Below are 15,537 nucleotides of genomic sequence, written 5' to 3' on the forward strand. Positions count from 1 at the left end.
CAGAATGAGGTAACAACAAATGTTTGTTCTTCAGTTGTAAACTAACGATACAAGAGCAAGGACATTCATCACCAGCCAAAACCATGTCCACCGTAAAAAAAGTAACCTCCTTCAAGCTCGCCTCTCTCCTCCGCCGCGAGAACGATCCCTCCGCCGCCATCAAGCTTTTCCGAAACCCTGATCCAGAATCAACAAACCCACAAAAACCCTTCAGATACTCGCTTCTCTGCTACGATCTCATCATCACGAAACTCGGCAGTTCCAAAATGTTCGACGAGCTAGACCAGATCCTCCTCCAGCTCAAGTCCGATACTCGCATCGTCCCAACCGAGATCATATTCTGCAACGTGGTCAAATACTTTGCCCGCGGAAGATTACCAACACGTGCCCTCCATGTGTTCGACGAAATGCCTCAGTACCGATGCCAAAGAACTATAAAATCCTTCAACTCTCTGTTGAACGCGCTCTTAAAGTGCGGAGCTTTCGATGAAATGAAGAAAGTCCTCACGAGGGTTGATGAGTACGGTGAGCCAGACGCTTGTACTTACAATATACTGATCAATGGATTCTCTCAGAGCGGGCGTTTCGATGAGGCCCTGAAGCTATTCGATGAAATGGTCAAGAAGAAGGTGAAACCCACCGGTGTAACCTTTGGAACGATCATTCGTATGTTGTGTAATGATTTGAAAGTGAATGAAGCGTTGAAGATGAAGCACGATATGCTAAAAGTGTATGGAGTGTTTCCCACGGTACACATCTATGCATCGTTGATCAAAGCGTTGTGTCAAGTTGGTGAATTGGGTTTGGCGTTTAAGCTAAAGGATGAGGTTAAAGCAGACTCAGCTATCTACTCTACGTTGATCAACTCGCTTATAAAAGCTGGAAGGTCAGACGAGGTGTCAGGGATTCTGGAAGAGATGAGAGAAAAGGGATGCGAACCGGATACAGTTACTTACAATGTACTGATTAATGGGTTTTGTCTTGAGAATGATTTCGAATCAGCTTATAAAGTTTTGGATGATATGGTTGAGAAGGGTTTGAAACCGGATGTTATAAGCTACAACATGATACTTGGTGCCTTGTTTAGAATCCAAAACTGGAAAGAAGGAGCTTACTTGTTTGAAGATATGCCCAGAAGAGGATGCGTCCCTGATGTCTTATCTTACAGGATAGTTTTCGATGGGCTTTGTGAAGGTTTAAAGTTCGAAGAAGCAGCGGTTATCTTGGATGAAATGATGTTCAAAGGCTACAAGCCGAGGAGGGATAGGCTAGAGAGGTTTCTGCAAAGGCTATGTGAGAGTGAAAAGATGGAGATTCTTGGTGATGTTATCAGTAGCTTGAATAAAGGGAATGCTTATGATGCTGACTTTTGGTCGGTTACTGTGCCTGAAGTGTGCAAAGAACCTGTTCTATCAGATTCTATTGATTTGTTGTTGTTGAACAAACTGAAGGAAGAGTGTCCTTAAAGGTGTTGGAAGACTGGATTTTCCAGCAAAACAAGCTCGAGGTACGTAAGGTTACTTTGGTCATTTACACTTAAAAAAAACCTACTTAGGTTTCTGGTAGTTTTCTTTGATTAGTTCGTTTTTTTTTGGTCTGAGAGGTCTCTTCCTCAACCACTCGGTACTTTTCTCTAGTCCTGGTGAAATCTTTTTTTCTTCATGTAACTGTTTAGTGATTGCTTCTGCATATATGGATCTGTTCCAAACTCATCTCAGATCAGCTCTTTGACATGAGCGTCGCTTTCTGTGTATTTCTGTTTTATTTGGTTTTTCAGGAATGAATCTCGGAGTGAAGATGGTGCAGAAGAAGGTGGCGGTTCTCTACCATTACCCTTGCCACGACGGTGTCTTCGCCGCCTTGGCAGCTCATCTCTACTTCTCAGCGAACTCAATCCCTTCCCTCTTCTTCCCAAACACAGTCTACTCTCCAATCACAATCAGCAAGCTTCCTCTCCAAGACATCAGCCATCTCTATCTTCTCGATTTCACAGGACCTCCCGGTTTTGTCCAACAAGTCTCTCCCAAAGTCAACAACGTAGTCATCCTCGACCACCACAAAACCGCTATTGAGAGCTTGGGCGATGTCTCTTCCACTTGCAAGAACGTTACCAAAGTTTTGGATATAGGGAGAAGCGGAGCCACCATTGCGTTTGACTATTTTACTCAGAAGCTGAAGGAAGAGTCTCGAGGAAACTGCAGAGAGATGGATGAGTTCAAGAGAATGAGACGTGTTTTCGAGTACATTGAAGATGCGGATATCTGGAAGTGGAACTTACCGGAGAGCAAAGCGTTCAACAGTGGGATCATAGACTTAGGGATCGAATACAATTTCAATCAGAACAGTTCGCTGTTTCAGCAGCTGCTCTCGCTGGATCATGACACTGTGATCAACAGAGGGAGAGAGAGTTTGTCTAGGAAACATAAACTGATTCAAGAGGCGCTGGAACAGTCTTATGAGATTGTTCTTGGAGGTGGTGCTGAAGAGTTTGGTCGGTGTTTGGCTGTAAATGGAGACGAGATTGCCGAGCTTAGAAGCGAGCTAGGGAATCAACTGGCGGATAAGAGCAAGAATCTGAAACTCAGAGGTGTTGGAGCTGTTGTTTACAGAGTTCCAGAGCTTGGGGATGAGACCAAACTGAAAATAAGCCTGAGGAGTGTCAAAGAAGAAGACACAACAGTGGTTTCTCAGAGATTCGGAGGTGGTGGTCATAAAAACGCAAGCTCCTTCCTGTTAAGCTCAACAGAGTTCGAGCAATGGAAAGTGAAAAGAAACTCTTGTTCTTATACATTAAACTAGAGATGTTTTTTTCATTTTAACTCTACATGGAATGCTAACTTGAACCGGTTTGGTTTACGCATTGACATTGATAATACATCTGGTTTTGTATTGTTTCTTTACTCTCAGTTCATGAATCAGATTCTTCTTATGTGATGATAATCTCTCCAAGATCAAACACTGGCTACAAGCAGAACAATGTAAATGAACAAACGATCCAATACACAAAAGCACAAGAAAACCATAACCAAGTAGCAACACCTAAACCGAAACACACCAGAAGAACATCTGTCTCTTCTTAGTGAATGTGAACCAAGCTTGGAACATAGGTGAGAACAAGTGGACAGTTGAGAAGATATGCATTTACAATATCATCGTCATAAACCTGTTTATACATATCCTCACCAACAATGTAGATTCTGTTCTTCTCTTCCCCCTTCATCTCTTCGTCACAAACGTCACAACACACTGCCACTTTCTTCTCCTCGTCCAACAAGAAGCTCGCCACATTCACCACACACGGGAGCTGAAACTTATCGAAATCCACAGTCAAAACAAAGTCTTTCCTCCAAGACAACACTTTCCCCTCTTCCTCAACCTTATTGCTCACCCAAATCCTCATCACATTGGACCAAGCAAGAATCTCCTGATGACACACAGAGAGCTTCTCATCCCTAACAACAGAGAGAACCGCGGTGTCCTCAGGATCAAAGCTCTGAAACGGGAGAGGGAGACGCACGAACCTCTCCTCCGTGAAATCAAACTTCATCAAGAAGAAACCCATTTCTTTACCTCCAGCAGCAAAGTAAGTATCTCCTCTCAAAGACACGCCACTGCAGTACATTCCGTAGTCATGAGTGAAGGAATCAACAACCCTCCAAGAATCAGAGCTAAGCTCATACATCTCACACTCAACAAACCACACTTTCCCCTCGTTTTGATAATAGCGACACCTCAAGATCTTGTAGCCACGGCGAGAATCATTATATCCTAAGGCGAATCTATCTCTAATCTGGTAACGAGTCCTTGGTTTGATCATCTTCGTTTCACCAGTACACGGATTCCAAACCACAACGCTAGAGTTATTCTTCGCTTGGCATAGCATCAAACCGTCGCAGTGAGACATCGTATACAAGTCCAAATCTTTCGAGAGTTTACCGGTGAACTCGAGAGGCTGTGCGATGTCGCCGCTGCTGTGGAGATCTCCGGCGATTGAGTAAACCTCGTGATTGCTCAGTAAAATCGACTCTCTTGCAGGCTTGCTCATCTCCTTGTTCTTCTCCACGAACTTGGGATCTTTGAATAGAGCGTACCATCGTTTGCAGGTCGTTTTCAGTTCCGAAAGAGACTTGGCCGGAACCCTAGCGAGTATCTCCGATTCCAAATCGTTCGGAAGATCGCTTATCATCATCATCTTCGTTTCTCGTCTCTCGATGATGATGAAAGTTGCTGCGTATATAAATGAGGTTTCTTTTTATTTAAAGCCCATTAACGTTGTTTAAAGCCCATTCGTTTTATTAACGAGAGCCCATTAGTTATGGAAGAACCACAAAGTTAGTCTACGTATTGAAACTTAATACTCCACAAAATTACTAAACTATAATAATTAAATAATATTTTGTTTTTACTTATTTATAAATTTATAATTGATACATATAATAAAAATATTGTATGATTTAATATTTTTTTTTAACTGTACATGTAATTTTATCTATGATATCATGTTTTTTTTTATTGCGCTTATTCTCCTAAGTTAAAATACAACAATTTTATTAAAATACAACTATTTTAAATTTTAAATAAGTAAATAAAAATATTTTTGTTAATTAAATTTTGTTCAGTTTGTCTTTTTAGTTTTGTAAATGTGTAATCTGTTATATCTTGTTTGAACATAAGAAAATTTAGGGGGGCAATAGGGGTTCCAATCGTGTTTCAAATCGAGTTCATTCAAGTTTCGGGTTCATGAATTTCACCCCTATTGAGATATTATAAAATTTTGGGCCGGACTCGGTTCGGGTTTAGTCGAATTCGGTTCGGGTTTAGTTACATATCCAAGATCCAATTGAACCGGAATAGTTTCAGTTTCGAATATTAATCGGGTTATTGGTTCCAAAATATTGATATGTACTTGATTAAATTCAATATATTTCTAATAATTTCAATAAATTTGTTTACGTAGCTTCCTCAAACCATACTGTTTTTCTTAAAAATAAGTTTAAGAAACTTGTCTATCAACCATACCAGACTCTACTTTAAACTATACGTAACAACATTAGATATATCATGAAAAATCAAAGCCTTGTACGAAGTATTTCGGTATGAAATGTAAACAAATTAACTTTATAAACCTAAAAACACTATTTAAACCTGAGAAGCAAAACTTATTCATAACTGAATTTCCAATGCAATTGTCAAATATAAAATATTAATATTAACCAAATATCAAAATATATATTAAACTAAGTGTTTGAGTTAATTATTCATGTAATAGATAATTATTTTAGATGTTCAAAAAACTTTAGTGTATTTTGAATACATATTAGGAATTTAGATCATGTTTCTACAAGTTCTTTTTTGGGATTTTAAATTTTACGGATTCTATCGGATATCCATTTAGGTTCGGGTTTGGTTCGGATAATACTCATAACTCAAAATATCATAAAACAAGATTTCTTCGGTATTAATGACGGGTTCAGATCGGTTTAGATTCAATTTTACCGGATCGGGATCGGTTTATTTGATCGGCCCTATGAAAATTTAAGAAAATGATACCAATTTAGCTAAGTTTATCTTTGATCAATTTGAGTTTTAATGCTTGATTATTTATTATAGAGTCATAACTTCAAAAAAATATGATTGAAATGAGATAGTTATCCCTTTTGTTTTTTTTAACACAAAATATCAATCAGAACAGTTCATTGTTTCAGCAACTGCTCTCGTTGGATCATGACACTGTGATCAACAGAGGGAAAGAGATTTTGTCTAGGAAACGTAAACTGATTCAGCAGGCGCTGGAACAGTCCTATAAGATTGTTCTTAGAGGGTGATAAAGAGTTTGGTCGGTGTTTGGCTGTAAATGGAGACGAGATTGCAGAGCTTAGAAGCGAGCTAGGGAATCAATTGGCGGAGAAGAGCAACAGGTGTTGGAGCTGTTGTTTACAGAGTCCCCGAGCTTGGGGATGAGACTAAACTGAAGATAAGCTTGAGGAGTGTTGCAGAAGAAGACACAGCAATGGTTTCTCAGAGATTCGGAGGTGGTGGTCATAAAAACGCAAGCTCGTTCCTGTTAAGCTCAATGGAGTTAGAGCAATGTAAGGTGAAAAGAAACTCTGCTTCTGATACATTAAACTAGAGATGTTTTTTTCTGATTTTAACTCTTTAAAAGAACCCTCCAAGAATCAGAGCAAAGATCATACATCTCACACTCAACAGCCAATACTTTCACCTCGTTTAGATAATAGTGACACCTCAAGATCTTGTAGCTACGGCTGATGCTGTATCCTAAAGCGAATCTATCGCTTTGACGGTAACAAGTTCTAGGTTCGATCATCTTCCTTTCACCAGTACATGGATTCCAAACCACAACGCTAGAGTTTTTCTTCCCTTGGCATACGATTAAACCGTCGCTGTGAGAGATCGTATACAAGTCCTTTGAAAGTTTACCGGTGAACTCGAGCGATGGTTTGATGTCGCCGCCGCTGTGGAGATCTCCGGCGATTGAGTAAACCTCCTGATTGCTCAGTAGATTCGTCTCTCTTGCAGCTTCACTACTCATCATCTTCTTGTTCTTCTTCACGAACTTAAAGCCCATTAGCGTTATTTAAAAGCCCATTCGTTTTATTTACAAGAGCCCATTAGTTTTTGGAAGAAACACAAAGTTAGTTTTTACGTATTGAATGTCATTATAGTTAGGCCTGGGTAAAATAAATCACCTAAACGGATAAAATAATCCGGAACTTTGATTACGTATTGTTCGAGTTTATCTAGTTTACATTTCTCAACCGTATAACCTTCGGCCCAAGATTAAACAAAACCATAATGGGGATATCAACAAAAAAAATTTAAAGAATCATATCCGATAGAATTATATAACTTTTATTAAATTTTGGTAAAACTACCAAAATTCGTATAGAATAAAATCGTAGTCATATCTATTTAGAAGCTATATATATATATTAAGAATGGTTTGATGGATTTTAGATACAGTGGGAGTGGGATTTAAGGAGAGTTTATGTAAATATAGGAGATTCAGGTAAGATTTTTAAAAAGTACGAGAAACTAGCGATGATTTGGTAAGATAATATTATGTACAAATAAACAAATTATTATCAAACATCTATATTATAAAATAATATGTTTTACTCTATATGTAAATACATGAGAGTATATGTAAATACTCTATATTATAAAATTATTACAAAACATAAAAAATATACATGAGAGTTTTTTATAAAACCAGCGATTTATGAATTTAAGTTGAATACAATTTAAGTTCTAGTTTAGATTAAAGTCGTCACTTTTCAAAGTCTAACTTCTTCTTCTTTTCTTTTGGTCTAATCAAAGTCCAACTTCTTGTTTACGATGTTGTAAGAGTTGTTGACAATTAGGTCTGGGCAGGGATTGGATATCCGGATTTTTAAAGGTATTTGTGATTTGCTTCGTATATCACGGATATTTAATTTTTCGATTTTCTTTGCTTCAAAAAAATACGGATATTCGGAAAACAGATATCCGGAAAATAAATAGATATTTGCAGATTTTTGCGAATACTTACGGATATCTCATATGTTTTGATTAATACAAATAATCTTAAAAATTTGATACAAATTTGATTTGTAAAATATTTTTTTGCATGATATATATGATAAAAAATTAAAAGAAGTAGGGAGAACGAGGTCATAACCTTACCTTCTATACCGGACAGATGGTGTTTTGTTGATGGCTCATGGAAGGATAAGGATATACATTCAGGACAAAGTTGGTATAACACCTTATGAGGTTTTGATGGTTTATTGGGGGCAGGAAATACTCAACCTAGTCTTTCACCCCTACACTCGGAAATAGAGGCGTTCATTTGGGCAATGAAATGTATGAAGAATTTACGTTAGTTTCAAGTCACATTTGCAACAGATTGTCTTCAATTGGTGAAGATGGTTTCAAAACTAGAAGAATAGCCAACTTTTGCAAGTTATTTAGAAGATATCGAGATCATGAAAATAAGTTTTAACTCCTTCGAGATCCTCCATATACCAAGAACGATGAATTCAAGGCGGATAGCCCCGTACGCAGTGCTAGGAAACAACTGTCTTTTTCGTCCATATGAATGCAGAGTTACCAGCTTGTTTGCAGAGTCTTCGTGAGTCTGTGTGGTTGATGATAAATAAAAAAAAACTTTTTACTTGAAAAATTACTAGGGAGAAATTCGCTAATTGATATGTATAATAAAAAAATATTTGGAGGTGGTGATGAAGAGTTTGGTTGGTGTTTGGCTGTAAATGGAGACGAGATTGCCGAGGTTAGAAGCGAGCTAGGAATCAATTTGCGGAGAAGAGCAATGGTATGAGACTCAGAGGTGTTGGAGCTGTTGTTTACAGAGTCCCCGAGCTTGAGGATTAGACTAAACTGAAAATAAGTTTGAGGAGTGTTGCAGAAGAAGGCACAACAGCTGTTTCACAGAGATTCAGAGGTGGTAGTCATAAAAACGCAAGCTCCTTCCTGTTAAGCTCCATGGAGTTCAAGCAATGGAAAGTGAAAAGGAACTCTTCTTCTGTTACAGTAAATTAGAGATGGTTTCTCAGTCCACCATTTTAGCTCAGCTCAATGGAACAAGTTTGGTTTAAGCATTGACAAAATTTTAGTCCAACATTAAGATACGAACTGAATCTCGTTTTGTATTTGTCCTCTTTACTCTTACGTGATGATGTTCTCTCCTAGATCAAATATTTGAAGTGAAAAGTGGCTACAAGCAATAACAATGTATTTGAACAAAAGGATCCAATATACACAACAAGCAAAAGAAGAAGCACAAGAAAATCATAATCAAGTACAGCTTAAACCGAAACAAACCAGAAGAAGATCACCAAGACCCAAAGAAAAAAGAGAGTAGTTCACTTAAGGGCTACCCTCCGTTTCTTTTGCCTGGGAATGCGAACCAAGCTTGGAACCTAGGTGATGAGAGAGGCCAGTTATGAAGATTAGAACATAATTCATAAACTTGCTTATACATATCCTCTCCAACAATGTAGATCATGGTCACGTATCCATTCTTGTGGTACTTGCCACAACACACTGCCACTTTGTTCTCCTCGTCCAACAAGAAATTTTCCATACTCACGTTATATTTAGCACAATCCACTTGCAAGACGAAGTCCGTCCTCCATGACAAGTCTTTGGCTTCCTTGTCATCATCAATCTTATTGGTTATCCATATCCTCATCACATCTGACCCGGCAACAGTGCATGACACGGCGAGCTTCTCATCCAAGAATCAGAGCTAATCTCATATATCTCAGACTCAACAACCTTGACTCTCTTGTCGTTTCGATAAGAACAACACCTCAAGATTTTGTAGCTACGGCGAGAAGATGTGCTGCTGTATCCTAGAGCACATCTATCATAATTAGAGTAAAAAGTTCTGGGTTCGATCAACCTCGTTTGACCAGTACATGGGTTCCAAACCACAAGTCTAGGGTTATCTTCTGTTTGGCATAACATTAAACCGTCACAGTGATATATAGCATACATGTATAAATCTACCCAAAGTTTACCGGTGAACTCGATATCTGGTTCTACTACGCCGCTGTTGTAAAGTTCATGGAGATCTCCGGGGATTGAATAAACCTCGTAGTTGCTCAGTAGCATCGACTCTCTTGCAGCTTTACTCATCTTATTGTTCTTCTCCACGAAGTTGGGATCTCTGAATAGAGAGTACCATCGTTTGCAAGTCGTTTTCAGTTCCTGTAGAGACTTGACCGGAACCCTAGCGAGTATCTCTCACTCCAAATCGTTCGGAAGATTAGCTATCGTCATCAGCGTTTCTCGTCTCTCTCGATGAAAAAAGAAAGCTGCTTCGTATATAAATTAGGTTTAAAATTCCAATCACTTGTCATAAAGCGTTTTTTTTTGTCAACTTAGTTGTTGATTGATAGGCCATTAGCATTAGCAGCAGCAGTATATTACTGGAGCTGTATGCTTTTGGTAAAATGTTTAATATGATGATTGGTAGAGCAGTATGAATACGCTATTTAAAATTATTATAAAAATTAGAATATAATATATATTATATAATATATTTATTTTTAATGAATGTATTTCTAATATATATATATATTAACATATAAACTAAAAAGATATATAATTAATTTATTTTATTTAATAATTTATAAAATATGTTTTTATCTAAAAATATTACTTAAAAATAAATTTTATAATTAAAAAATCTATTTTTAAAAATAATTTTTCAAATTTAAATTATAGAAATTAAATTATATTTTAAATGTGAAATACTATTTAAAAAAAATATTTTTAGTGTAAATTAATTTTAGAAATCAATATTTTATTTTCTGGATATAAAAATAATTTTATGATATTATTAAATTAAAAAAAACGAATAAATTATATATTTTCTTTAATTTTATAAATTATAAATGCAAATGCTCTTCTAAAAACTTCATACAAGAGCATTGGCCAGAGAGCATTTGGAGAGCATTAACATTTAGTAAATACTTCTCTAAATGCTTTTCTAACAATTGTTGATTGGATAATATACAACATAATGATAATGTTAATGCTCTACCAACTAAAGTTACTCGAAAGCAAAGTTTATGGGAATTTTAGCTCATTGGTTTTATTTACAAAAATCCCTTTAGTTTTAACAATTCAGTCTTGGGAGAGCAAAGTTTATGGAGTTTATCCCGTTTACGTTCCTCAACCAGTCAACCGTATCAAGACCGCAATGGGAAATACCATACAAAAAACTATAGCATCATCTCCCGTACTCTATAAGGACATCTCCAATCCTATTTCATTTTTAACTCTATACTCAATTTTAAAGTAAAATCTTTTCAAACCCTACTTCATATTCAACGCCAAAATAGAGTAATGACTAGAGTTACTCTATTTATGGAGTAATCTTACTCATTACTCCATTTTGGAGTAGAACTTTTTATATTTATGAAATAATTTTTTTAATCTTTAATCTTTTTATTTCATACATAAAATAATATAATAACATGAAAAAATATAATACTCCGCAAAAGATTATTTAATTTAATCAGACGTTAAAAAAAGATTATTTAATAGTTTACATAAAATATGCATAAACTCATAAAAGTCAAAACTAAGAATAAATAATATAAAATAAATATAATATAATATAAATAAGTAATTTAATAAATTGGTAAATTGTTTTCGAAACTACCAAAATCGGTGAAGTATTATTCAAACGGAATAAATGAGTTTTTTAATCTTGTGGGTCAAAATTTTGAATGATAATATTTGTACTTGTTTAACTTGATATATGCACAAATAAAGGGACCCAATGCATAATTCAAATTACAAAACAAAACTTGTTTTTTTCTTTATGTTCTTTTAATGCATATACATATTTTTGAATTAGAAAAAATTGCATATGGTAAAAACTGCACGAATTGAAATTGGAAGATAATATCTAGTTGTATTTTTAATGATAAATATTTAATTTAAATAAAATATATTATTATGGAAATTTTGTAAACATAAAATAGTTGGGTTAATTGTTATATTTTTATAAGTCGAAGGTACTAGTAACAATTATTAACTAAATAAAAAAGGAATATCTTTTTTTGAGTAAAACCCAACCCCATTTTGGAGTTACACCATTTTGGAGTTAAATTTAGAGTAATACTGTTGCTCAGTTTCTTGTCCTGTCATTTTGTGCAAGGGCGTAAGCCCGTAACTAACCCTGGATTCTAAATTGTAACCAAGCATCCCCGATCGGTTCTATACCTGATTCATAACTAGAAAGTTTCTCCGGCCCCTTCATAATTGGAGATAAAACCCCGGAAACGAAAATTGGAGACTGACGGAAGGAAATGGGTTCCTCCTCTGAGAGAAGAGAAGTTGGGTTCCTCCTTCTCCAAAACGGCTCCAACCGCGTAGTCACTTGTATCGCACATGACCTCAAATGGTAAATTCCAATCCGGTGGTTGAAGTTGAGGTATTGATGAATGAAAATCTAATGTCTTATTAAACCTTTAGGAGCGATCCGTTCATCCAACTCGAAATATCGTAAGAGGAGCTATCTGCCTCGTCGAGTGGCAAAGTGATTCATTTATTCTGTAAGTGGAAACTGAGGACTGGGCTGAGTCTTTCCGGTGAAATTCAAGAGAGCTAGCTTCGGTGCTCACCAAAGGACGGAGCTGTCGAGTAAGGATTATTGGAGATGGACTAAGTCGCTCCAAATTTGGAGAAACTTTTCGAGTTTTTTTATTTTTCAGAAAACTTATGCTTAAATAAAATTGATTATATCAAAAATTAAAATGCAACAATAATTTATATTAAAATATAGAGAAATGGCCTCAGATAGCCGTAATCCAACTTTATCTTCTCAATTTAGACTTCAGGCTCAAATATCACAAAATGTTTCATTTAAGATGACATTTGACTATATTACCCTCATTGTTATATGACCTAAATTTAATATTAAGAAAATTTAAAAACATTTCGAAAATTTTCCTAGTCGTCGTCTCCACCATCGTCCGTCGTCTTCTCCACCATCGTCCGTCGTCATCTCCACCATCGTCGTCGTCGACACCATTCTCCACCATCGTCGTCGTTGTCTCTGTCATCGTCGTCGTCTCCGATTCGTCACAGCATCTCATCGTCCTTCAGTTTCGTTTCTCAGCATCTCTGCATCTTCAAGGTATCATCATTTCTTATCGATGATTAGTTAGTTCTGATTCAGTGTATAATTGGATGATTTATCGGATCTCTGTGATTTTGTGTATCAATTTGATCTGACATGTTGTTGTGAATGGATTTTTCGAGTTGTTCTGTGATTTGTGGATCACTGATATGTTGTAGTTATTGTATTTTCGATTTGTTCTTTGATTTTGTGGATCACTGATATGTTGTTGTTATTGGACTCGCAATTTTTATGAGTTTTTTGGAATTTTTAGTTCAAATGTCTCCGATATACAGTTGGTTGATCTTTTTAACAGGTTTTCGTAATATGGTTGAAGTGCTTTGTGCTTATAGAGAATGGAGTTCAAAAGAAACTTTCAAGTGGGAGTTTGTTGTGGATAAGAACAAAATTGCATCGTTTATTAACTTCGAAGGAAATCTTCAATATGAAGATTTGCTGAAGATTGTTTCTGAAAATTTCCTTATTCAAGTGGAAGACATAACCTTGAGTTATAGGGTTTCTTTGGAGTTGAAAAGCACAGTTGAAGATGCTCCTCCAATCTCCATTGGAAACACTTGCCAACTAAGAAGTTTCATCGGTAAAATTAGAGTATTTGAAGGAATTTGTCGGTTGTATATAATAGTTTATTGCTCTATATCAACAAATATCAACATAGTACTATTATGGATAGCTTTCCTAATTATGTACTATATCTTCTAAAACATTTGAATCCTGCAGGTTCTTCCTGATTCAGCTAGCTCTAACAAACAAACTAGAGATACATGTGCTTCTCCAGTTCCTTTGAATTCTATTCCAAATTTTGGTTCTACTGTGCAGATAGAACATATACAGGGTTTCAAATCTCTTTTTGTGTTTGTATGATTTTCTTCTTCCTTAGACTATTCATGATGGGCTTCCTGATCATGTACTAAACATTCCAAACAAATTGAATTATGCAGGTTATTACTGATTCATCTAGCTGTAACAAGCAAACTACTGATACATTTGCTTTACCTACTCCTTTAGATGCTATTTCAGTTTTTGGTTTTATTGTGTAGAGAGAAAAACATGTATATCATTTCTAATTTTTTTTTTTTGTGTTTTTATGATTTTGTTCTTTCTTAGACTATTCTGGATAGACTTCCTTATCTTGTACTGAACCTTTCAAACAAATTGAATCATGCAGGTATTAGTGATTCAACTAGAAGTAACAAGCAAACTACTGATATATTTTCTTCTCCTACAATATGATGAAGTTTCCTATTTTTCTGTGTTCTATTCCTTTTCATTTTAATGGTTTGTTGATGATTTACATTTTTATTGATTATTTTCTGTATGTTGTTTATTTAATGGTTACGTGATATGCACTGGCCGCATATATATTTAATGGTTATGCTTTCCAACTTATGTAATATACAATTTAGGTTTAAATGCATTTTTCTTCCAAAATTTCAAATCAAAATTTGAAATTTTCCAGATATGCATGTATCAATCTTTAGTTTTTAATCAGATTTTATTTTGTTTTTAGTTTAAACTTCTTTGTTAAAAAGAAACACACTAATATTCAACTATTCTGGAAACCCATCCAGAAATTCCAAAGTTCTTTCCAACGTTTATAATATAAAATTTACGGTTAAATACATTTATGTTTTAGCTTCTACCAGATGATTCTCCTCAGCCTAGCGGCTAAACCCCCTCTCTTATGAAACTGAAACACTTGCCTCATCCCGCGTACGATTCCCTTTGGAATAAGATCGCTTTTTAATTTTTAATTGAATAAAAATCAATGAATTATATTCATTTACTTACATGAACAAAAAACTGAAACACACTTAGCCTAGTGGCAACACTTTACTCCCCCTTTCCCCCAAGATCTCGTGTTCAAATCCTGGTAGATGTAAATTTTCTCTTTTTTTCTCCAAAATTCAAAATTACAATTTGAAATTTTCCAAAAATGAAGATATCAATCCTTAGTTTTTGTTCTCATTTCATTTTTTTTTAGGTTAAACTTTTTTGCTAGCAAGAAACACATTTATATTATAGTATTCTGGAAACTTATCCAGAAATTCCAAAGTTCTTTCCAACGTTTATAATATAAAATTTATGGTTAACAAAGAGAAAAAGGAAACCGATGAGCATTACAGGTCAATTCTCCGCTTGGTCAAGGAACAAACGCAATCTGAATCTGAATGGAATGAGACTTCGAGCAAAGTAAAATCTATTTCTTCGCAAATTGATTTGCTTGATGTCATTATCTAGGCTGAAAACTTTGACTTCGTTCCTGAGTTGGAAAAAACTAACAGCATAGCACATTGAAGCCGAATGTAACTTGGCTAATGTCAAGGTTACAGTAATTGACTGGCCAAAGCTTGGGGAAAGTTGGATGGATGATTAATCTGATGTTATCAACTTCGCTCTTATGTTTTAAGACTAATATTTATGTATTATGAAACTCACATCACGTTTTATGGTCACTTTTTCCTTAATGGAATCAGAACATTTTTTAATTTTTGCATGAATCAGCAAGAAAAGTGCTTATATCTATTCTATTAAAACAGCAGTATGACCAATTAATAAAAGTAGGGTCCAACTAATTTTAAGAAACTGATTATTTTATAACTGCATCAATAATATTCATTTTTATTTAAAACAACTTACCGTAACTCCCTATATAACTCACAAGAATCAAACGAAAATAATGGGTCCACTTCTCTCAACTACATTGATTAACCGACGTGTAAGATGAGAATAATTATACCATTTTTGTTGTCTCCAAATGTGGTTATGCCTATTTATATTACCTCAAATATAACCATCTTATATATTATGCATAATGTAATACCCTTTATAATCCCTAATATAAACGTTTAATATTT

At 35.3% G+C, this 15,537-nt stretch overlaps 4 protein-coding genes and 1 pseudogene across 5 annotated transcripts; 2 read left to right on the plus strand and 3 right to left on the minus strand.

Moving 5' to 3' along the window:
* Positions 1 to 14: 14 nt before the first annotated feature.
* Positions 15 to 1,476, plus strand: LOC106336001 (putative pentatricopeptide repeat-containing protein At1g53330). Its single transcript, XM_013774706.1, has one exon. The coding sequence runs from the start codon at positions 84 to 86 to the stop codon at positions 1,464 to 1,466; it is 1,383 nt and encodes a 460-aa protein (XP_013630160.1). The 5' UTR covers positions 15 to 83; the 3' UTR covers positions 1,467 to 1,476.
* LOC106336003 lies at positions 1,431 to 2,934 on the plus strand. 2 transcript variants are annotated; one of them, XM_013774709.1, is made up of 2 exons: positions 1,431 to 1,507; positions 1,778 to 2,934. In XM_013774709.1, the coding sequence occupies exon 2, from the start codon at positions 1,780 to 1,782 to the stop codon at positions 2,797 to 2,799; it is 1,020 nt and encodes a 339-aa protein (XP_013630163.1). In that variant the 5' UTR covers positions 1,431 to 1,507; positions 1,778 to 1,779; the 3' UTR covers positions 2,800 to 2,934. The 2 variants fall into 2 exon arrangements, with proteins under 2 accessions (XP_013630163.1, XP_013630162.1); XM_013774708.1 differs by lacking the exon at positions 1,431 to 1,507 and adding an exon at positions 1,571 to 1,623.
* LOC106336002 (putative F-box/kelch-repeat protein At3g17540) lies at positions 2,908 to 4,205 on the minus strand. The gene has a single exon (XM_013774707.1). It carries the CDS (start codon positions 4,190 to 4,192, stop codon positions 3,077 to 3,079), a length of 1,116 nt encoding a protein of 371 aa, XP_013630161.1. The 5' UTR covers positions 4,193 to 4,205; the 3' UTR covers positions 2,908 to 3,076.
* Positions 4,206 to 5,661: 1,456 nt separating this feature from the next.
* Positions 5,662 to 6,589, minus strand: LOC106331218 (putative F-box/kelch-repeat protein At3g17540). Its single transcript, XM_013769536.1, has 2 exons — positions 6,224 to 6,589; positions 5,662 to 6,061 (listed from the first exon to the last, which is right to left on the minus strand). Exons 1-2 carry the CDS (start codon positions 6,587 to 6,589, stop codon positions 5,876 to 5,878), a joined length of 552 nt encoding a protein of 183 aa, XP_013624990.1. The 3' UTR covers positions 5,662 to 5,875.
* Positions 6,590 to 9,213: 2,624 nt separating this feature from the next.
* Positions 9,214 to 9,813, minus strand: LOC106331219 (annotated as a pseudogene).
* Positions 9,814 to 15,537: the final 5,724 nt, after the last annotated feature.

The sequence above is a fragment of the Brassica oleracea genome, chromosome C3 (assembly GCF_000695525.1).
Source record: "Brassica oleracea var. oleracea cultivar TO1000 chromosome C3, BOL, whole genome shotgun sequence".
Taxonomy (NCBI): domain Eukaryota; kingdom Viridiplantae; phylum Streptophyta; class Magnoliopsida; order Brassicales; family Brassicaceae; genus Brassica; species Brassica oleracea.